Source organism: Podarcis vaucheri, assembly GCF_965113315.1.
Source record: "Podarcis vaucheri genome assembly, chromosome: 4".
Lineage (NCBI taxonomy): Eukaryota > Metazoa > Chordata > Lepidosauria > Squamata > Lacertidae > Podarcis > Podarcis vaucheri.
In genome coordinates, this window is record NC_138762.1 from 98910332 (window position 1) to 98933379 (window position 23048).

General features: G+C 40.9%; 1 protein-coding gene across 3 annotated transcripts in view; it reads right to left on the reverse strand.

Annotated features, from left to right (window-relative positions):
* The window catches only part of UGGT2 (UDP-glucose glycoprotein glucosyltransferase 2), an 80701-nt gene that overhangs the window by 30335 nt on the left and 27318 nt on the right, over positions 1–23048 (reverse strand). For all 3 annotated transcript variants that reach the window (XM_082218545.1, XM_082218546.1, XM_082218547.1), the window contains 9 exons: positions 20003–20094; positions 19638–19788; positions 15667–15786; positions 11950–12035; positions 6216–6351; positions 4128–4259; positions 2948–3109; positions 416–539; positions 228–326 (listed from right to left, as the gene is read on the reverse strand). In XM_082218545.1, the coding sequence (XP_082074671.1) occupies positions 228–326; positions 416–539; positions 2948–3109; positions 4128–4259; positions 6216–6351; positions 11950–12035; positions 15667–15786; positions 19638–19788; positions 20003–20094 (1102 nt within the window). The remainder of the gene's footprint in view (positions 1–227; positions 327–415; positions 540–2947; positions 3110–4127; positions 4260–6215; positions 6352–11949; positions 12036–15666; positions 15787–19637; positions 19789–20002; positions 20095–23048) is intronic.

Consider the following 23048-nt stretch of genomic DNA (forward strand, 5'->3'; position numbering starts at 1 on the left):
AGTACTTGACCCAAATTTGGATCTTGTTATATTTAAGTTACACTTAAGGATCTTGTTATATTTTAATTATATTGAATCAAATTATATTGAATGTATATTTGAGGGTTTTTTAAATAGCTTAAAGCAACAATGCAATGTTATAACTAATCTTGGTAAACCATTCAGCTTGCATCAGACATTGCTCTATGAATGTTACATAACAACAGTTAAACAAAAACAAAATGTACCTTTCCTTGTAACATACTTCATGTTTTCTGAAATAACAAAAGTCTTATCTTGAGAGTCCAAGAAGGAAAAAGTTGAGAAATCGTTTGTATCTATAGGCACTGCAAAAATTAAAACGTGGCTTGTTAATATCAAATATGAAATCAAACTTAGGACTGACAGAAAGAAAAGAAGCAGTACTTGGGTTTACCTGATGGGGATGCAAAGTTCAAATATCTTCTTTGAGGATCAAGAATCTTGTCATGTATATGTGAAACTACATTCTGTTGCTCCATGATGAAGTCTACTGCGTTTGTATGGTCATTCAGCACACCCTGAAAGGGAAACAATAGCAGGTTTGTTCAGTTTCCGCACCACTCAATAACTTTAGATCGTTCTATTGGTACCTATTTGAAAAGCACCAGTGCCTGTAAAAGGTCATTGGGGCAGGTAACAGCTCCAACTTGTGGTCAAAGGCAGGAAGAGAACTTGCCAGAAGTAGGCAGCTTCCATAATCCAGTTTGCACATTCACCAATTTTATTGGAATTTTATACCAACACTAAAAAGGAAGGGGGAAATGCATACTATCTTGATAAAAAAAGAGCTAAATAAAAGAGCTACCAGTGCATGAAAAATGTAGGACACCTAGCCAGCGTGGTGTAGTGGTTAAGAACGGTAGACTTGTAATCTGGTGAACTGGGTTCGTGTCCCCGCTCCTCCACATGCAACTGCTGGGTGACCTTGAGCTAGTCACACTTCTCTGAAGTTTCTCAGCCCCACTCACCTCACAGAGTGTTTGTTGTAGGGGAGGAAGGGAAAGGAGAGTGTTAGCCGCTTTGAGACTCCTTAAGAGGAGTGAAAGGCGGGATATCAAGTCCAAACTCTTCTTCTTCCTAAGGGGGCAGGGAGTGAATTTCAAAACTGAGGTGAAGTCCTGATGACCTTCTACAGGATGCTGTGGAAGGTGTAATCCTGCCTCCCCTCAGTGGCGTTTTTCAGTTGAGCATCCACATCTTTGTGGGGGAGAAATTTGGAGACTAGAGACTGGGGTTTCAGCTGCTGGGAGCTTCCAAGAGTCCATAAATTCAGGCTCTAGACTATAATACTCATTAGCCAAAGACATATTTTTTTATAATGAAGGTGAATCCCGTTATTTTAAAAAAATGGAACAGAGGCTAGAATGGATTTGGGTTCAATCAGCACTCCTTCTCACTTAAGTGGCGTTGGGTTTGCTCTGCAGAAGGGCTATTGAGGAAGAGCTGCCAGAGTTGCGAATAGAAGTGGCATATAGAGGGAGTTATAAAAGAGGTGATGCGAAACTTGAGACCCCTCAATCTTTAACTTGAGACCCGTCAACCCAGTCTCCATCATCATATTCTGGACTAACAATTGAGTCACGTGGGTCAGCCCCTGGTGTTGGTAATAAGGTTGTCTGAAATCAGTACAAAATGATCAGAAGATTGTGGAGCAATTTCTTCTCTCTCCAGGGAAGAATGCCATCTATGAAGAAGAATGTTAGAACACACCTGCTTATATAATTTTGTGAAGGGCTTTATGCCAAGAAGCTAATAGCAAAACAGCCTTAGGTTGACCATTATGTTCATAAGGAGACGGAGGGTGGGAAGGAGTCAAAGTTTGTCCCCATGTTCAGAGGAAACTTCTCCCAGAAATGCCTCTTTGGTTAAATTGTCTCCGAACATCAGCATTAAGCTTAAAAGCATGTGGGATGGGTTAGCTGCTGGGCTGCAGAGTTAGGGCAAGGGAGAGTTAAAAATAATAATTTTTTGATCAGGGGGAATTGGTGACTCCTTAAAACTCCTCATTATCTGGAGGTTGAGGTAGAATAAAGCATTTCTAAGAGCTCACACTGTTCTGAATCTTCTCTGCTTCTCAGATGAAGAAGGAAACAAGCGGTTAAACAAGCTTCAAGCAGATGCTCCTAAGGGATCACGTGGCTTCCTGCTCTGAAGGTTTAATGGCTTGCACAGGAATGCTGATGGCCTGCTCCTGCTCCGCTGGCTCCAGGTGCTTGCCCTTTTTAACTGCCTTGCAAGCTACAATGCAGCTGTCAGAGGCAGAAATTGTGGGCTCATTTGCTGTCATTCTCCCTTTCCAGAGATGCAACAAGCAGTTGTTGGGGTGCCAGTATAACGCACACCTCCAACCGGGTGCCGTGGATCCAGAGCGGGTTGTGAGGAGCTTTGCAAAGGGCAAAAAAATACATTGTACTCCACTTCCGCCTTCCGCTAAAACAACCACAGGAGAACAGGAATGAAGGGAAGGCAAGAAAAAGCCAAGCAGATAGGGCAAATGGGGCTTTTACTGTTGTTATTATTATGATTAGAATGGGCAAAAGACAGAGGTTACTGTGAAGAAAAAGGTGAGCAAGGAAAAAGCGAAGTCACACAAATTATTCAATCATTTGAAGAAAAGGATAGTGGGAAGAAATGTCTTCTTATCCAGTCCACATTTTTATAGCAACATTTGTCTTCATACTGTGGTTCCAAGCATCTCAAGGATTAACAAGGGCTTAGTTAAATTCTAAAGCATGGATAATAATTATATATTAGGTTTCAAAATCATGACTGCAAATTAAAATAATGATGCCATTTAGGTTTTCACAAGATTAATTCCAAACCGCCTCGTTATAAAAAATGTAGAACATAAGCACAACTTAAGCGATCGGCTAGCCATTATCTCACTGAGCATTTGCTTAAAAATAAAATAAAATGCGAAACATACCAAGAACACTGCCCTCTGGAAGGACTCTGTGGCATCCATGATCTTCACCAGAGAGGTTTGTAGCTCTGCAAGATTCATCTCTTTTCTGTTAAAGGGCACGCCATTAAAGAGAGCTTGAGGCAATGGACCCAAGCCAGTCTTCTTATAAAACATCGCTCCTGCCTAGATGAAGCAAAGATGTCCCAATTATATAGAGCTGACTGTGGAAAAGTAATGATTAGATATCAAGAGAAAATGAACACAAACATCTATGCATCGCTTGCTGGGACAGGTGAGGAGCAAAGTGATTTATTGTTCCTTTACAACTTTTCAAACAGTTATTTTAAAGGCAGGGGGACTGGCAATCGCCGGCTGAGAACATGATTTCCTGAAACAATGCATCAACAGTATTTGGGTTGAATTCAGGTTAAGTTAGTTGAACTCAGTTCCCACTGGAATCAATGGGACAAGTCAAGACTAACACAAACAGAATTTTCAATGAAAACTAGGTTTAACTAACTTCTTCTCTATCCAACCCTCTGGATTTCATTTAGACCTGCAGATTAGTTGACAACATTAGAATACTTGATTTATTTATTCTTTCAAATCAATGCATTGATGAAAATATGGAAAGCTGGTTGAACATGCACTGTCATAGGTGAAAAAGGATCTCAGGCAAGTCAAACAAGGTAACGCCACTGTTTTGAATGATAGCTGCCTATCTGCCTTTCCTGCTTACTTACAAAGCCAAGCATCAAGTTGAATTTACAGAAGTGGATTCAGGATGACTAACGCTGCAATCCTATGAATGGCGGCTCAAAAGCAAGTCCCACTGAGCTCAATGGGGAACGCCTCCCAGGGGACTGAGAACAGAACTGCTGCCTGTAAGATGTATTAGGATAGTGTTGTTTTCTGTTTCCCTGTTGACCCTCAAACAACAGAGCCTATAAGACTCCTTTTAGAAGATACATCCACACATCTGATCCTGGCTGTTTCCTGCATTACAGCACCAATGATGCTTTGCCGATATTCCAGACTCTGTGGCATATTGTGGGAAGTGAAATATTGTACCTCCTCAAACATCTGATATTCCAAAACCTCAGTATTCCATGCCCGTAGATTTGTGCCACCTACCCAAAACTTTAAAAAATGATTTATTTATTTTTTGGTACATCCTCTTGCAACTCTGTACTGTTCCTACCTGTCTGTTCTCATCATAATCAGAATCGACACCCAAGATATCTTGCAAGTCAGCATGAGGAAATCCTGTGACAAGAAAACGCTTCACATGCCCCACAGAAAGTACACCTCCCTCTTCTACTTCATGGTACATCTAATTAAAAGAGAGAGAGGAACAGATAAAGAAATGTGATCACCCATTCTACTGATGTATTCATATTATATTAATTTTTTATTGCCAAGCTGCAAGTGGATTTTAAAGGCTCCTGCCGCCCAATCACAGGCCCATCTCGCTCATTTTATTACCGGGTTTTTCAGCAGTAACCAAGAGACGGCACACTTTAATGCCTCCGCCAATTAAACTTCAATGAACTTTCACTCTTAAACTCATCCATCATATGCATTTCTGGGCACTTAGGGGAAAAGGAGAAATTCAGGAGAGAGAATAAAACCACCCTTTATTTTCTGCACAATTACATGCATCCATCTCACATCCTTCCAGTACCCAGCCATGAAATGCGTCAAGCAAGCAAGGCAAATATTTACATAATAAAGCTGTCTTGTTGCCTACTCTCTTCCAGAAGCCCAGAAATATGAGTAAACTGCTAAATATGCAGTCATGTTAGAAATATCACAGCTTAGCCGTCAGAGCTATTTAAGGGAAGACAAGTAGGGAGGCATAAAACCTCACAGCTATAAATTAGCCACTAATAAAGTTAGGTTAGAAATGGGGAGATTTCTATTACTGGCACATAATTCTAGGACAGCCTCCCTAGAACAGCTTTGGGAGCAAGGAATCCTGATGGCTTCATGAGAGTGTTAGATAAAATTAAAGAGCTACCTTTTCACGATTTTATTCTGCGAGCTTCAGCTTTAACCTGCGCTTAAGCACCTGGAATTTACCTTCCTCCTCCAGGGTTCCTGTTAAGCAGGAGTGCACCAACTCTCTCAAATCCATATATTTAGCGTTTTCCCCCTTTACAATCCCAAACTGGTGGGCAGAAGCCATTTACACCAGGGGGTCAGGAAGTCTCTCAGTCCGACAACCAGATTACTAGTGTGGAAAGCTCTGTGCAGGACGGTGTGTGTGTGTGTGTGTGTTGCATTTCAGCAGTGGGTGGTACCACACCCCAAAAGTGGGCAGGGCCAGACAAGGACACAAAAACAAACACAGCCTCTTACTGGCCTGGCAAAAGCACTAAAGGATGGATGTTAAATATGTTTCATAATAATGCCTAACACAGAATTCACCATCTCCCCCCCCCTTTTTTTTTTTACTATCATCTACAGTGGTGCCTCGCAAGACGAAAAGAATCCGTTCTGTGATTCTCTTCATCTAGCGGTTTTTTCGTCTTGCGAAGCAAGCCCATTGAAGGATTAGCGGATTAGCGCTATTAGCGGCTTTTAGCGGCTTATCTGCTGATCGGATCAGCTGATAAGCGGCTTAGCGGCTTAGAAAAGGGGGGGAGGGAAAAAAGCCAGCAGGAACTCGCAAGACATTGTCGTCTTGCAAAGCAAGCCCATAGGAAATTTGTTTTGCGAAGCACCTCCAAAACGGAAAACTCTTTCGTCTAGCGAGTTTTCCGTCTTGCAAGGCATTCGTCTTGCGGGGCACCACTGTACCTGAATTCAGTTCCATGTTTTCCAGTTTAACTACAGTTGGGTTAAGAGTAAGGAAATTCTAATCTGCCTCTACACCCCCCCCCCCGCTGGCTTCCCTAGCGATTCTGTAGGTTTCCTTTGCTTTCACCTGTGCCGCATTTCTCTGTTTGCATGAGTCATCTGAAGCTAGCTGAGACTTCCTGCTTGCATGTCTCAATTGCATGCACTGAGTTGGGGGCGTGCGTCTCTATCTTGAGGCAGGCAGCTGAATTTTATGTTTTTGGCCCATCCAGGCTAAGATCTGTGCCAAAAGGCACATGGATCTGCATCCATCCCCGCCCCACTAGGAAAGCTCGGCAACGATGAGAACAAAACTTCTTACAGAAAAGTATTTTAAAAAAATAAATGCATTTAAATAGTATGCCCCGTGGCTACATCATACTTGTAGAAAAATATAGGTAACCTTGAAAAGAAAGGATAGTTTAAAAAATATTTTACAAGCACTAACTCTCGTCATGGCAGTAAAAGCCGCAGGGATATCCATTTCATCTGCAACGAAGTTAAAAGCTCTCCATAAAGCTACACCTGCATCCTTGTTTCCGTCAACGACTTCATCGGTATTTAGGACGAAAACAAACCCTATTCTGTTCAGAAAAGAAATGAAAATTCTGTAAGAGTTGCAGCATTTTATAAAACCACATTAAAGGCAGATTATAGACACGTTGAATGTGAATCCAAACAGCAAGAATAAACTGGCAACATTGAAAATATTAAAGTGAGTGACAGTGGCCTACAGCAAATAAAAGCAATTTAATTGTTATGAAACCATCTACCATTAGTGACGATGACTGTGCAGGCAGTGAAAGAGGTAAACTGGAGGACTAGATAGCCTGGACCTGCTTAGAGAAAGGTTTTAATTTAGGGTTACCTTTCTGTGTGAGCTCAATCCAATTATGACATCTGACTGCAGATAGCTCTCATGTAGCTATAGGTTCATGGGAGATTTTGCCTGCTAGTTAGACTGCTGACCAGAAGATACCAAAATTGAAAAGGATCTTTGGGGTAAGAAACATAGTTCCCCACTACAGAAAATATTCTAGGCGCTAGAGATAAATAGATATTCGTACAGGCTAAAGAGCATTTTCCAGATTAATGGGACTTCACTCTAGAACAAGATAGTTCTGAAGTAGAGAAAATTTGTCCCAACAAATTGCCTTCACCATATCATTCGTGAAGTAAACTTCCTGGCTTTCCTATTCATCAAACACAGATACCGGAAGAACTGGACCCTCCTCCGAGGTCATCCTTTATCCCTGATTTTGCTGATGGTTCAGCTCCTAACGTGATCTTTACTTCTGCTGAGAAACCTTATCTCCTACCTTGACCTCTCAAAACAGATGTCCATGTCCTATTCATAACCACTCTATCAAAATCATGTCTGCACATTTTCTTTTTTAATATGATTTTTATTATATTTTATATATTTAGTTTTTATTTTATAGTTTTATTTTATATATATATATATATATATATATATATATATATATATATATATATGCTTTCGTAGATTTTCACGGGTACAGGAATGCAGGTTTTGGTGTCTTCGGGTGTCTTCCCGTGTAAGAGTCGGGGTGTCTGTGCGACGTTTCGACGAGGTCTCACTCGTCATCTTCAGGCTGGTGCTTTCGGCTTCTTGTTACTGGAACAGAGCAGAGTCTGGTGTTTGAGTTCCTATAAATACTGTTGAGGGGTGTGGTGTATAGCCTCCAACGTTCTGGGCAGAGAGGAAGTTCCTAGATTAGTGTGCCTTTTCTTCTTTTGTTCCTTAATTACTTGAGGGATATCTTGGGTGATTTCATGAGTGATATTCTGAATATCACTGGGTGGGTCATTAAGTGTAGATTAGTTGCTAAAGCTTTCGTGTCTTGACCTCTTGAGCTTGTGAAGAGTTTTTCTGAGAAGATGGCTGTGCTGCATTTAGTTGTGCTCTGGCTTGGCTTCGTGTATAGGGGCGAGCTATGGTTTTGTGCCTTGTGCCAGCCAGATCTGTGTAGGGATTGCAGGGGGGTGCAGCATCCGGAGGTGCCACTATAGTTTGGCTACTGGATGGAGTCTGTAATATGTCTGTGGAGAGGGTCTGGGTTTGGGTCTGGTGTGGTTGATTGGTGACGGCGTTCTGTGTGCCTCTGGTTCTGGTGTCGGTTTTTGTGGGGAGGGCTAATTTCCAGATGTCTGGCAGGCGGGACGTGTCGTCACGCTTGTTCATGTTGTGAGGGTGTTTCAGATATGTTGACGACACCTTTGTAATTTGGCCACACGGGAAAGAAAAACTAGATAGCTTCCTCACACATCTCAACAGCCTACACCCCAAAATACAATTCACTATGGAAATAGAAGACAACAACCAACTCCCCTTTCTTGATGTCCTAATCTACAAAAAACCTGATGGCTCCCTAGGACACACTATCTACCGGAAAAAAACACACACCAACCGCTACTTACATGCACAATCACACCACCACCCTGCACAAATAAACTCCGTAGCCAAGACTCTCATCTCCAGAACCAAACGCCTGGCTGACAAAGACCACTTGACAACTGAGTTACAGAATCTCTCAAATGTGTTAATCGCCAATGGATACCAGAAAAACAGGGTTACGAAGCTAATCCAAAAAGAAACACCCCCCAAAAACCAAGACACAGAAGAAAACAATGGCATGGCCCTCCTTCCTTATATCAAGGGCACTACAGACAAAATCAGCAAAATCCTCCATAAACACAATATCAAAACAGCCTTCTGCACCAACCAAAAAATAGCCAATATCCTCAGAAACCCAAAAGACAAAATCCAGCTGGAAAACCAAGGGGTCTATGAAATACCCTGCAAAGTCTGCCCAGCCACGTACATTGGACAAACAAACAGACGAATAAATGCACGTATCGCAGAACACAAGAATGCCGTCAAAAAAGAAGAAAAAACTTCCTCTCTTTTCCAACACATGAAAGAAACAGGACACGAAATTAATTTTGCAGATTCCAAATTGCTCTTTAACATGGAACATCACCACAAGAGAATAATCATGGAAGCCATCGAGATAGAGAAACACCCTCACAACATGAACAAGCGTGACGACACGTCCCGCCTGCCAGACATCTGGAAATTAGCCCTCCCCACAAAAACCGACACCAGAACCAGAGGCACACAGAACGCCGTCACCAATCAACCACACCAGACCCAAACCCAGACCCTCTCCACAGACATATTACAGACTCCATCCAGTAGCCAAACTATAGTGGCACCTCCGGATGCTGCACCCCCCTGCAATCCCTACACAGATCTGGCTGGCACAAGGCACAAAACCATAGCTCGCCCCTATACACGAAGCCAAGCCAGAGCACAACTAAATGCAGCACAGCCATCTTCTCAGAAAAACTCTTCACAAGCTCAAGAGGTCAAGACACGAAAGCTTTAGCAACTAATCTACACTTAATGACCCACCCAGTGATATTCAGAATATCACTCATGAAATCACCCAAGATATCCCTCAAGTAATTAAGGAACAAAAGAAGAAAAGGCACACTAATCTAGGAACTTCCTCTCTGCCCAGAACGTTGGAGGCTATACACCACACCCCTCAACAGTATTTATAGGAACTCAAACACCAGACTCTGCTCTGTTCCAGTAACAAGAAGCCGAAAGCACCAGCCTGAAGATGACGAGTGAGACCTCGTCGAAACGTCGCACAGACACCCCGACTCTTACACGGGAAGACACCCGAAGACACCAAAACCTGCATATATATATATATATATATGCTTTCGTAGATTTTCACGGGTACAGGAATATATATGCTTTCGTAGATTTTCACGGGTACAGGAATGCAGGTTTTGGTGTCTTCGGGTGTCTTCCCGTGTAAGAGTCGGGGTGTCTGTGCGACGTTTCGACGAGGTCTCACTCGTCATCTTCAGGCTGGTGCTTTCGGCTTCTTGTTACTGGAACAGAGCTCTGTTCCAGTAACAAGAAGCCGAAAGCACCAGCCTGAAGATGACGAGTGAGACCTCGTCGAAACGTCGCACAGACACCCCGACTCTTACACGGGAAGACACCCGAAGACACCAAAACCTGCATATATATATATATATATATATATAATATTTTAGAAATTCAGATAAACATTTTACATACTTAAGATATCAATGACTTCCCTTCTTCTTTTTCCATATCCCTATACCAATCAGTTTTCCATTATTACATCCATCAAAACTTATTTACACTGTTGAATTTATCTTAATGCTGCCAGCGTTTTCAGCTGTGCACAATTATTTTCCATATATTCAATAAACGTTTTCCAATCTTCTTTAAATGTATGTTCTTCTTGTTTTCTTATTCTATACTTATTCTATACTTTAAGCCTGCAAGTTGTGCATATACTGTCAACTTAAGTTGTCAATCTTCTTTGGTTGGGACCTCCCTCATTTTCCATTTTGGGGCTAACAAAACATGGGCTTCAGTTGTTGCATACATAAATAACCTTTTCTGAGGTTAAAAAAAAATGTTCACACATTTTCAGTCTTTAACTGACTTGGCACTCTGCATTCCTTATTCCCCCTGAACATCTATGATTTATCTCACCTGATGCCAACAGTTTTACATCAGCACAGTAATTCTCCAGTAGCCAAAATTCCTGCCCTTTTACCTAGACTCTACAGCTCCTGGTATCCCTTCCCTCCTAACTTTAGCTAAGTCTTCTTTGCAAGTCTGTACTTGGTAGTGCCTAAGCATTTTTACTGTGAAATTCTGTTTGTCCCATCCGCCAGCAGCAATAAGTATTTTAAATCAGAATATCAAGCACAGCTTTCCAGTCCTAGGACCCTAAACTAGTTTTCTATGGAGATTCTATTGAGAACAAATCCAAAGTAATATCAACAATTCTCCACTGATAAAACAAAATACTGTGAGAGGAGATAAAGGTTCATCTAATCTAGCTTTCTGGTCACATGTGCTTCTGGAAGCTTCCGTCAAATCTATGGAGTTATAGGACATGCACTGATTGGAAGCAAAGTAGTATATCCATCCTGAAACTCTTGCAGTTGCAAACAGTATTTCTTTATTTACCTAATACAGTTTATACACTGGTTGATGTGGAAAACCTCAAAGGTGGAAGGCCCAGTGGGGGTCTAGCTTGCTTCATCTCTACAGCGTTAAACACAACTACAACACCTATAACCCCATGTAATCCATTTGCAACTGCTGTCCTGGTTAAAGTATGGAAAGCTTTAATGCTGTTTAATGTGGATTAAGGTTTCCATAACACCTTGCCCAAAAAAATCTACTATAAATGCAATCTGGACAGAATTAGAGAATTATATAGAATCCCTGGAACCCATCAAAGCTGTTTACATTCTTTTAAACTGTTTTTTAATTGTTTATTTCTTTAAAAAACAATGTTTAAAATTGTTTTTAACTAGTTTGTATAGCCAATGCCCTTTTAAAATGTGCTGGGGTGGGTGGGGATTAATTCGGTAGTTTCTGTTTTTATTTTGATTATATATTCCGTGCTTTTATATTGTCATTTTATCCTGTGAACCGCCCTGAGACCTGCGGGTATAGGATGGTATATAAATTAAAATGAATGAATGAATAAATAAATGATAAAACAATTAAGATAAATCCACAACCCCTCTTTAAAACATACAAAGTTAAAATATGAAAATAGATTAAAATTATCTCAACTTTTAAAGCATCTGGCTAGGTTTGTCCAAACCAGAGCTTTCCAAACTTTTCACGTTGGTGACACACTTTTCAGGCATGCATCATTTTGCGACACAGTAATTCAGCTTTACTGGCAAACCGGAGGTTAAACTAACCCCTTATAAGAGATACGGACACATATATAAATTGTAATAACAAAACGTATGGGGACAAACCTAGACACTGCGGCCGACACACTAACGTGTCGCGACACAGTTTGGAAATAATGTTTTTAACAGGTGCCAAAAAGAGTTCAGTGAAGGCCTGATCTCAATAGGGAGCTCCAAAGTGCAGGTGCTGCCATACTAAACAAAGGATTGAAAGGATTTTAACTGCCCTTACCCTATCATGAGCACAAATAATCATGAACACGCAATTAACAGCATGGCTGGAAGGGCTCCAAGGGTCACCACACATGACATTTACACAGACTGTACGCCAGTGTACACCATCATGCATAAGAAACATATCTGCCCATATTTCAACTTACCTAAGAGGCACCTTTTGAAAGTAGAATACTTCTACAAGTTTCATGAAGTGAGCTGCTTCTTCTTGCATAGGATCAATAAAGATGACCTGACGGGAGAAGAGAATCCTTAGGCCCAATATCATTCCCTGTACTTTCTCTGCTCTTTTCCTTTGCAGACTTAAAGAGGCCCAAAGGAACACATTGAGGTAGCATATCTATTCTAGACTGTATGATTCCAGACCACAGGTTTGGGCTCACACAACTGAATTATCTCCCACAAAAAATATTGATGCCCAGCAAAATCACCTGATGTACCTGTAGGCTATGTGGAGAATTGTATGAGGGACATTCCCAAAATGTGTACAGTGGTACCTCCGGTTATGAACTTAATTCGTTCCGGAGGTCCATTCTTAACTCTAAACCATTCTTATCCTGAGGCGCAGTTTTGCTAATGGGGCCTCCCGCTGTGTGCGCGCCGCTGGCATGAGACTTCCACTCGCATCCCAGGTCAAAGTTTGCTACCAGGAGCAACCACTTCTGGGTTAGTGGAGCTCATTACCCGAAGCGTACGTAAGGAGGACGGTACATAACCAGAGGTTCCACTGTACTGTCATACTTCAGGTTACAGATGCTTCGGGTTGCGTGTTTTCGGGTTGTGCACCATGCCAAACCTGGAAGTACCGGATCAGGTTACTTCTGGATTTTGATGCTCGCACATGCGCAGAACCACTAAATCATGCTTTGCGCATGCGCAGAAGTGCCAAATCGCAACATGCGCATGCGCAGACGTGGTGCTGAGCTGCGGGTTGCAAACGTGCCTCCCGCATGGATCACGTTCGCAACCCGAGCATCCACTGTACTGTCATCTGCACCGTGAAATGGTACAGCCCATACACAGATTTATCACTTCAGTGAGAGCTACTAGTTCAACAATATCAGGAAAAGTAAGCACATCCCTAGTAATAGCTAGGGGAAATGGAAAGATAAAAGTCCATTTATATACTTGAATGCAACTTTAGAATTTATGCATTTGTAGCAAAAGTCTGGGTGATAAACAGTAGCAGATTTGTCATTCTGAATTTTGTTCACAACCTCCCAAAATGTATATGCTTCCTGCTTCCTGCGGCAAACCTTTGATAAATGCCACTTTTGCAGGGGGTGGTGAGAATACTTAAAATATGTATATCTACATTTTGTCTACAAATATTTTACACCCTGGAAAAGTTATTACTCTAGGTTGCTGTATTTTTTATTTTCATTTTGTTGTTGTTACTGAATATCTTAGATGGCAACTTTTCATCTTACGCATTACAAAGCCAAGAAGCTGAACCTAAATAAAGGGGCCAAGATTTTCAACTTTTGGAGATGAATTCTTACAATGGCATATGCTCATTTGGCCACAGATATCAACACACAACAATCTGGCTAGCAAATTGACTGCATTGGTTCTCTCAGCAACAACCTTTTCAAATATGTGCAGGCAGTTATCAATCAGCTTGGCCAAGGATAAACTTATCATGCTAAAAAGAAATGAATTGTGTCATGTTAGCTGTATCAGGATTTAATGCAGTATTCCAGACAGACAACAGTAGGCTCTCTGACAGTAAAGTGTACTTAAATTAAAAGCCTAATCACAAGGAAGAACAGAAGGATAAATTGAGTTCTAGTTTCTAAAAGCCAACCAGCCATAGAGGTGCACATTTTAATTTCGCTTTCTTCTGTGACACACTAACAGAAATGATATGGAGCATGGCTGTTGTAGCTCAAGCAAGAGTTGCTCTCAGTGTGTGTCTCTCCACACAACTACTTTAAGTTAGCAGCAGTTAGGCAATGGTGTAGGTTGTTTCTCCCAGAAGATGGCATCTAGACTTGAATCATGTAAAAGGTAAAGGGACCCCTAACCATTAGGTCCAGTCGTGACCGACTCTGGGGTTGCGCCGCTCATTTCGCTATATTGGCCGAGGGAGCCGGCATACAGCTTCCAGGTCATGTGGCCAGCATGACTAAGCCGCTTCTGGCAAACCAGAGCAGTGCACGGAAACGCCGTTTACCTTCCCGCTGGAGCGGTACCTATTTATCTACTTGCACTTTGACATGCTTTTGAACTGCTAGGTTGGCAGGAGCAGGGACCGAGCAACGGGAGCTCACCCCGTCGCAGGGATTCCAACCGCTGACCTTCTGATCGGCAAGTCCTAGGCTCTGTGGTTTAACCCATTAGGTATTTTGATGGCTTTTGCTGATCCCAGAAATTCATATTCACATTTCGCTTCTAAAAGTGCAATGGCAGCTTTCACAGTCAAAAGAATCTTAGCTTTTACCATACTTTCTGAACATGTTGCTGGGATAAGCTTAGAATTTTTGGAAATCAACTCTGATGGTTACGGTTTCAACAGGTAGAAAATAAGAATAATCAGCTAAAGAGGTTCTGAAATGCTGAACACACTGCCAAAAATTCAGATAAAATGTGCTTGTATAAATTCAGTTATATATCAGAACACTTCTGGATACTCAGGACCACAGGGGGCTGATTCCTAAGTTCCTGTTGTGGCACAAGAGATGCCTCTTCCATGTAGCCAAATCCCGTACCACACTGGTATACTCTTTAATCAGGAATTCCTTGAGCTGTACAAAAGATGCTGTAATAACCAGAGGGCTGCATGCTGTAATGGCACGGGACAGATCAGCCCACAAATATGAAACTGATGAGGTACATGCATTTTACAGTTCAATGGTTCCAATTTTCGGGCTGCTTATCTTGGTATGAATGAATAAACACATACAGACTGCAACTTCAGTTTAGGGCAGCTTATATAAAGCACTTATGTCATGTCCCAAACTCCAGCAGAGGCCAAACTTCTGACACAGTGGAGGAGAAACCAGGTGGATTAACACAACCAGCAAAGCACAACCTGAGCTTGTCAAGTCAGGAGCCCCTTGGCTCAGAGACTCCTGAATGAAGACTCCAATAAACAATATTTCCTTAAATAGATTCTCCTGCTGCCCACTTTCAGACTAGTGCCAGATCATAAGGTCGGCCAATACACAAGCTGGCAGCTGACCAAGAGGCAACTGAGTGCTAGGTTCCCAAGCCAGAAGATTTTCCCTTCAGGGTTCTCTACTTTTGAGAAAGGAGGTGGAGCCCAGGAGGTGCAGTCTGGTGAAAGAGAGGTAAAAGCTGTGATTCTGATAACAGAAAAAAGTATATACCGTATTTTTCCATGTATAACACGCCCCCATGTATAAGACGCCCTCAATTTCTGGGCAGCAGCCAATCACACATCCCCCAATGCACTACCCGTGTATAAGACACCCCCCCCCCAATTTTAAGCGTCAATTTTTAGGGGGAAAATCTAGTCTTATACATAGAAAAGTACAGTACTTTGAACTATCCAAGCTCCTCCAAGTTCAGTCTGATCTTATCTGCCTGCAGCTCCAAGCTTTTGCTACTTGGGAATATGCTGCAAGGAGAGGAACATTTAAAGATGTCTTATCATATCCATTTTCTAGTCAGATGCAAACATCACCTTTTCAGAGTCTTCACGGATACACCAACACAGCAACTATACATATTTTGCACACAACCAAGTGAAACAATCTTAAATGACATACACAGACATGTGGATTGCTGCCCAGAGGGTGGGGAGGGCTCAAGGGCTTTACCATGAACTCCATGCAGAAGACCCTAATCTCAAAATAAGCAAATATACAAGTAAGTTTGGCCAGACACCCAATACATACCATGTTATATAGATTGCGCCGAATCTGCCGCATCATTCCTGCATATGCTGGTTTAAGAAGTTCCTGAAAACTTGTAGGCCACTTGTCATAGATGTGATCTGTTTCTAAGTCATTGATCCACTGAAACACAGCAGTGATTGCCAGTTACCATTAAAACCAAACATTATAACCAGTTACATGATGACAACATACTCACATGGCTGTAAGGCTGACGTCTTAAGCACATTAAGTGCTTCTTTGTTACCTCAGCTACGTGGGAATTACCTTTCCCTAAGTAACCAACCACATAGTTGGGAGAACATTTAAATACGTAGCCATGTAAGTAAGGACCAATTGCAAGTGTCCTATTGACCATGAAATTCTGTAGGAAAGACTGAAGTTCCTGGCCTCTATTCTACGTATTTTATGTTTAGGGATGCTTTTAATGTTTGATGTATTTTAGTATTTTGTTGGAAGCCACCCAGAGTCGCTGGGGAAGCCCAGCCAGATGGGCAGGGTATAAATAATAAATTACTACTACTACTACTACTACTACTACTACTACTACTACTACTACTACACACTTGCCTGAGAAGTTAAGTATCATTTACTACAATGGGACTTACTTCTGAAAAACAACTTCAGTGTGACTCTGTTAACACTCAGAAATAAATGTGTTCAGTTTAGGTATCAGATATTTCAACAAAAAGGGAAAGGGATAAAGAGGGGTCGTAATTTCTTTGTAAGACAAAAGTAAAACAATAGAGTATATTATCTGATATGCCAAACAGTGTTACTGCTTAAAGTTTTTTCTTGTCTAACTTAATATGGTGCTAAAAAGGATTTTCAAAGCTTAAGAAGCACTTTATAGACTTTCTCCCTTCAGGGAACACTTTCATTGACTTGTCTGCCAGAGAATACTTGATAAATTTCACTTGGAACCCTGCCCTGCACAATACACAATACATTGCAAAAGATTCTGACAGCTGTTCTAGAGTATGCATTCATTTCACAACAGACCTTTCCAGGGTTGTTGAACTGAAAGCATAGACTGGGTTCATACCCCCCCAACTCAGCTTATGATGAATAACAGCAACAACCAGGAAAAAGAAAGTCATAACATCTTACAAGGACAGAAAGAAACACCACAGACAGAATAATTGCCATACACAGGAATAACAAGGATATAGTATGAGTTCCTTGCTTGTAGTTTTATAAATCATTTAATGTGTTAACATGAATAGAAGTTATTAATATTGCAGTTGTTGTATAAGGGATTATTATTATGACTGGAATGTAATGGAAATTATAAGATTTTGGAACGCAGAAATTAAGCAAATTATCAAGTCATCAATTCTAGAACGCATGGGGCCACTTTATCTAAATTATATAATTTGGTATTTGAATAAACTGTATTATAAATTAGTATTATTATAATGAGGCTATTATTGGATTATAATTGAAAACTAATTAAAAAAATTATAAAAAGGGGGGAACCCACATTTAAGTTTTCAATCTTATAACAAGCAGACCAAACATTTTTTTTACATGCTTGCCTGCTTTTGCTTCTTCTTTGCCCAGGATTCAACTTTATAAGTTCATTAGGATCGCTCCTGTCTCTGTGGTGCAGCAACCTCCTGAAGTGGAGCAATGCTGTCACTGCCCAAATAGTTTAAGGTCTGGGGTCAAACGCCTAAAGAGACCATCGTTTTAAATGACAGCGCCGTCCAATCCTAACCAGCAAAGCCAATGCATAGGGATAATGGGAATTTGTTCTATTCATTTAAAATATCTTTAACCAGCCATTCACTGCAAAGTTGCAATCCATCAATATCTGGAAGGCACCCCTTTGGTTATCCCAGTCTGGAATATATCTATGCAGCTCTGTTGCAGGGTGAGACCAGCAGAGGTGAGCAAACTGCCTTTCAGAGAAGCTTGTCAACCATTACTGAAATCCACAGCCAGAGAAAACCATACAAAGAACTGGCAGGGCTTTTTTTCAGCCGGGACTCACCAGAACTTAGTTCTAGCACCTCTGAGTTGGGTGTCATTGCTGTTATAAGAGAATAAGGGGGGATTCATGGTAAGTTCTGGCACCTCTTTTTTCTAGAAAAATAGCACTGAGAATTGGTACCTACAGTCTGCGTTTAACTATTAGTAAGAAAACGTATACACTGGAAATCTCATGACAATCATTTAGGAAACAGAGAGAGTGAGAGAGCTGACAAGAAAGTTAATACTGGTCTACTGTACTCTGAATAGATTTAATTGCATGCAAGTTTTTAACAAATTACACAGTTTAAGGAAACACACATTAAACATATAAAGGAGAAGAGGGTTTCGTCCCCTTGGGAACTCAACGATATATAATGCAGTAAGCAAGTAATTAAAAATTTCTCAGCTACTACCTGTGTTCATATACTTGTCAATAAAGGGTAATTTAGCATCCTTTGAGGTTCTTCCCTTCAATTTCTTCCTCACTTACAAGGAAGTTTGTCATTTGATACTGAAGACTGTTTATCCCCTGATGTACACTTACAGTTAATAAATGCAGAATTTAATATGGCAACTACACATAGGAATAAGGGTTTTTTTTTGCAGTTGCACCTGAATCTTACCCAGTGGTTATCAAGTTCACCAGTAGAACTTTGTAAGAAACCTGAATCTTAGCAATTAATAAATCTCTTTCCTTCAAACAAATTCATAAAATATACAAAGCTAATTTTCTTACTTAGGGGTGTGTATTTCAGTATAGGGTAGTATACTACTACTACTAATAATAATAATAATAAAGATTGCTTGGTATAGGACTCATTTTTTATTGAATGTCATTTGCAATATTTGCCTAGAGCAGTGGATCCCAAACTTTATTTCCCATGGAGCATATGAAAATTTCTGATGATCTTTTAGCTGGGGCAATTAGAATAAGATCCACTATTTGACTATTGATTCAAAACCCTAAAATGTATTTTATATAATTGACATTTTATTTCTATTCTTTGTATATTGTATTGTTGTTTTATTGTTATGGCCGATGGCTGATGCAAATAAAGATTCATTCATTCTGATGATCTTGGTGGAGCAATTGGTGATTTTTCTGCCTCTTGCAGTATTTGTAATGCACTGCGCAAGATGCTGTATGATTTTAAACTGTATTTCATTGCTTCTTTTAATTCTTATATTGTATTTTATTGTATTACGATTTGCATTCCAATGAATTCAAATTGCAAATCAAGGAAATACAATATACAAAAGAAGCAACAGAAACACAATTAAAAATCAACATGAGTATGCAGAGATGCCAAGTACAACTTGAATGTGGATCACTGGTGGTCCATGGACTACAGTTTGGGGACCCCTGCCTTAAAACAAGAGTGGCCCTTCTTGCAAATGGAAGTGCTCATTGCTGTTGCTGCTGCTGCTGCCTGTACTATCCTGTAAAAGTTCTATACAAGTTTTGCTGCATAAAATGGGCACACACCCATTTTACACACATCATAGAGAGACAGACAATAAACTCAGACATATTTCACTGCTTGCTGTGAGTGGTTTTGACAAGCAACTCAAGGGAAAACTCAAGGGCTTCATGCAAACGTAGCCAGAAAGCATAATGTAGCAGCACTTAAGAAAATGAATGCAGCCTATCCCGTATCTGTCATTTAAACTAAGCTAGAAAAACAGTTAAAGTCTTAACTATACTTTGTTCACTTCATGAATCAGAATACCTGCTGGACTTTTTAGTGTTAAAGCCTTAAATGCAGTTTTCAAGAGAGGCGGCCATGTTATTTAGATGCAGCAAAAAACCACAAAGGGCGGAATTCAACTGAGATTTACTTAGGGCAGACCTGCTAAAATAAATGAACATGAGAAAGCTAGGTTTATTCATTTCAAGAGGTCCACTCTTGAATAAAACTTAGATGAGTATCACCCCAAGGGTCTCATGGGACTTTAAAAGTTGTTAGGTAGATAAAGAAATTAATATGGTTACTTACTACTATTGAAGAGTGACGAATGTCTAATGCATAAGCGTCATCATCAGAATGGGCATCTAATCTCATGATTTTACTAAGAACATCTCCTTTAATTCCAAGGGAGTGAAGTCCACGCATTGCTTTCTCTTCTACCTTCAAAGTTTCTAAAAGACTATTAAAAAACCCCACAAATATATGATTTAGTTAAGCAACTCTTTTGTTCTTCCTCTCAATTTAAATTAAACAAAACAATCAGATTGCTATACTTAATATTCTTTTTAGGACTGTCAATATAGAGCTAACCACAGCTTAGCTGGTCTATGGATCAAGTCACTGGGCCTTTTCGGTATAATTAATATAGGAAAGTTGCATAACTAATACTTTACCTAAATGGATCATGAAGATTCAAATCCATACGAAGACCATTTAGAAATAAACGTGCTTCACCAGGCTGAAGTTCAAGAGCTTCATTCAGATGCTAGAAAGATAGTAAAAAGAAGTAGTTAAGCTTAGTATAATTTAGTCAGGACAGTTTAAAAACCCATCTTCAGAATATCCTCATCTTTCAAATCTGAAATCTATGTGAACAAGATGACATTAATTTTGGCTGGATAAAATTTAATCTTCTAATTATTCTTGTAGATAAGGGATTTCTCCTCTTCTACAGAGTAGGCTTGATGCTAACTATTCATGAACATCATTCATCCTTTCTTACATATTCACTGCTCACAGAAAGGAAAAACCAAATAACCTGAAAGACAGGATTTAACTTAGTTTGACAAGTTATATTTCAGGAAATTAGGCTCGGCATTTGTTGCTGAACACACCAGAGTCTTTGAAGCAAACCAGTTCTTGCTCGCTATACAGGGGAAACTCGAAAAATTAGAATATTGTGGAAAAGTTCATTTATTTCAGTAATTCAACTTAAAAGGTGAAACTAATATATGAGATAGACTCCTGACATGCAAAGCGAGATATGTCAAGCCTTTATTTGCTATAATTGTGATGATTATGGCATACAGCTGATGAAAACCCCAAATTAACAATCTCAGAAAATTAGAATATTGTGAAAAGGTGCAGTAGCTATTCAATCCATAACAGCTGCAATGGGTTCCTGAGTCTTTAAATGGTCTCTCAGTCTGGTTCAGTAGGAAGCACAATCAGGGGGAAGGCTGCTGACCTGACAGTTGTGCAGAAAGCCATCATTGAGACCCTCCATAAGGAGGGAAAGCCTCAAAAGGTAATTGCAGAAGAAGTTGGATGTTCCCAAAGTGCTATACGTCATAATAAGGTTGGCAGGAGCTGGGACAGAGCAACAGGAGCTCACCCCATCACGGGGATTCAAACTGCCAACCTTCCGATCAGCAAACCCAAGAGGCTCAGTGGTTTAGATCATATCGCCACCCAGCATGACTGAACTGCTTCTGGAGCAACAGGACACCGTGACGGAAACCAGAGCGCACGGAAACGCTGTTTACCTTCCCGCTGCAGCGGTACCTATTTATCTATTATTATATCGCCACCGTCGCCACCCAGCAGTGGATTCAATGTGCTGCCTGGCAGTGCCTACACCGGAGCTAGATGCCATTTCCCTATTTTCCCACAATAAAGAACATTTACATGGCGTACTATGAAGCAGTCTCAGTTAAAGCAACTTTTAAAGAGAAGAAATAGGATACTAAGCACCATTTGATCATGAAAAAGATTATCTGCTACAGCAGGGGTAGGCATTGTGCGCTCCAGATGTTGTCAGATTTTAGCTCCTATGACCCCTGACCATTGCCCATGTTGACTGGGACTGATAGGAGTTGGAGTCCAATATCTGGGGGGGTGCACCTCAGACTGGGGTGCAGCTCACAAATATACTGTACTGTTCTGACTTTAATTGACTTGGCTCTTAGACTGCATGGGCCTCAGCAATTGCCCTGAGCTGATCTAGTTAGTCCAAGTCTAGATGGGCTTGTTTGAATGTTAATCTTGATGTCTTTGATTGTTTTTTCTCTTTTCCTTTTGAAATTTTATTGAATATTCTTGACTTAATATATTACTGTTATAATTGGTTCCATAGAAATGTGTTTAGATAATATATTGCCAGTGTTGAATTTGATTTAAAAATTCTTCATTCCTGCTCTGTTTTGTATGCACACTGATGGCCATGTGAACACACCCCTCTCTTGGTCCTTTCTCAGTCTGTAAAATGGGAGTTACCAAATGGCCTACGCTACAATGTGCACCAAAGGCAAATAAGATCAGGGACAATCTCTCTCTCTGTCTCTATATACCGTATTTTTCGCCCTATAGGGCGCACCGGCCCATAGGACCCACTTATTTGGGGGGAGGAATAAAGGGGGGGAATTATTCCCCCCCCAGCCCCAAAGAGCAAAGAAGCCATGGCAGCGAGTGGAATGGATCCCGCTCGCTGTCCTGGATTCGTTTTTAGCCTCGGGGCTGGGGGTCCGGGAGCGAAGGTGAGGTTGCGCTCTCGGAGCTTGCGGGGCCGGGGATGGGGGAAGCCAGAGCTCCCGGAGCTTGCCGGGCTGGGGGGATAGCTTCCTGAAGCCTGGAAAGCGAGAGGGGTCGGTGCGCACCGACCCCTCTTGCTCTCCAGGCTTCAGCGAAAGCCTGCATTCGCCCCATAGGACGCACACACATTTCCCCTTCATTTTTGGAGGGGAAAAAGTGCGTCCTATAGGGCGAAAAATACGGTACATACAAACAGGGCTGGTCTAATGGAAACATTTTTCCACTGGACCTGGTACAATGGCTGTACACTTATAACGTGGAGCATACAATGTTTGTTTTTAGACAGCTAACCTGAGCAAAAACAAAAGGAAGGCTTCCTTAGGTGAGTCTGTAACTTGAAATGTTATTTAGGCTTCAACAACTACATGCTTCCGTAACATAGCTACTTATCCTAGAAAGCTATTCTGACTGCATCTAATCACCATATACTTTTCAGTCCTTAATAGGCTTTAGCCTCTTTCCCATATTGCATTTTCTATTCAACTTACATTATCTTAGAGGAGAATCTTTCAGTTCTGCACAGCTTGAAATCATGCCTCTCCTGCTGCTAGACGAATATCCTGTAGCTCAAAAATGTGCATGGCAATTTATTCTGCTCTACTACTGATGTCTGAATAGCTGCCAGATTTATAGACAGAAAAAAAAGACAAAGAGATTGCTTTCTCACCACTGCATTCGTGTGCGCCCAAAGCATTTTTTCATGCGGTCCTTAGAGATAATAACTTTATGTATGCAGCCAGGTTAAATTTGCACAGATTAACCCCAAATTTCATTATCTATATTCAAAGAACTAACCCACGAGGTCATGGTTTCACCAAAAACCCGAAGTCATCCAATACACTCAGAAGTGCCGTCAAACACTAGCAAAAGGCCCCCTGCAATGTTTGGCGGTGAAAACCCCACGTTTCA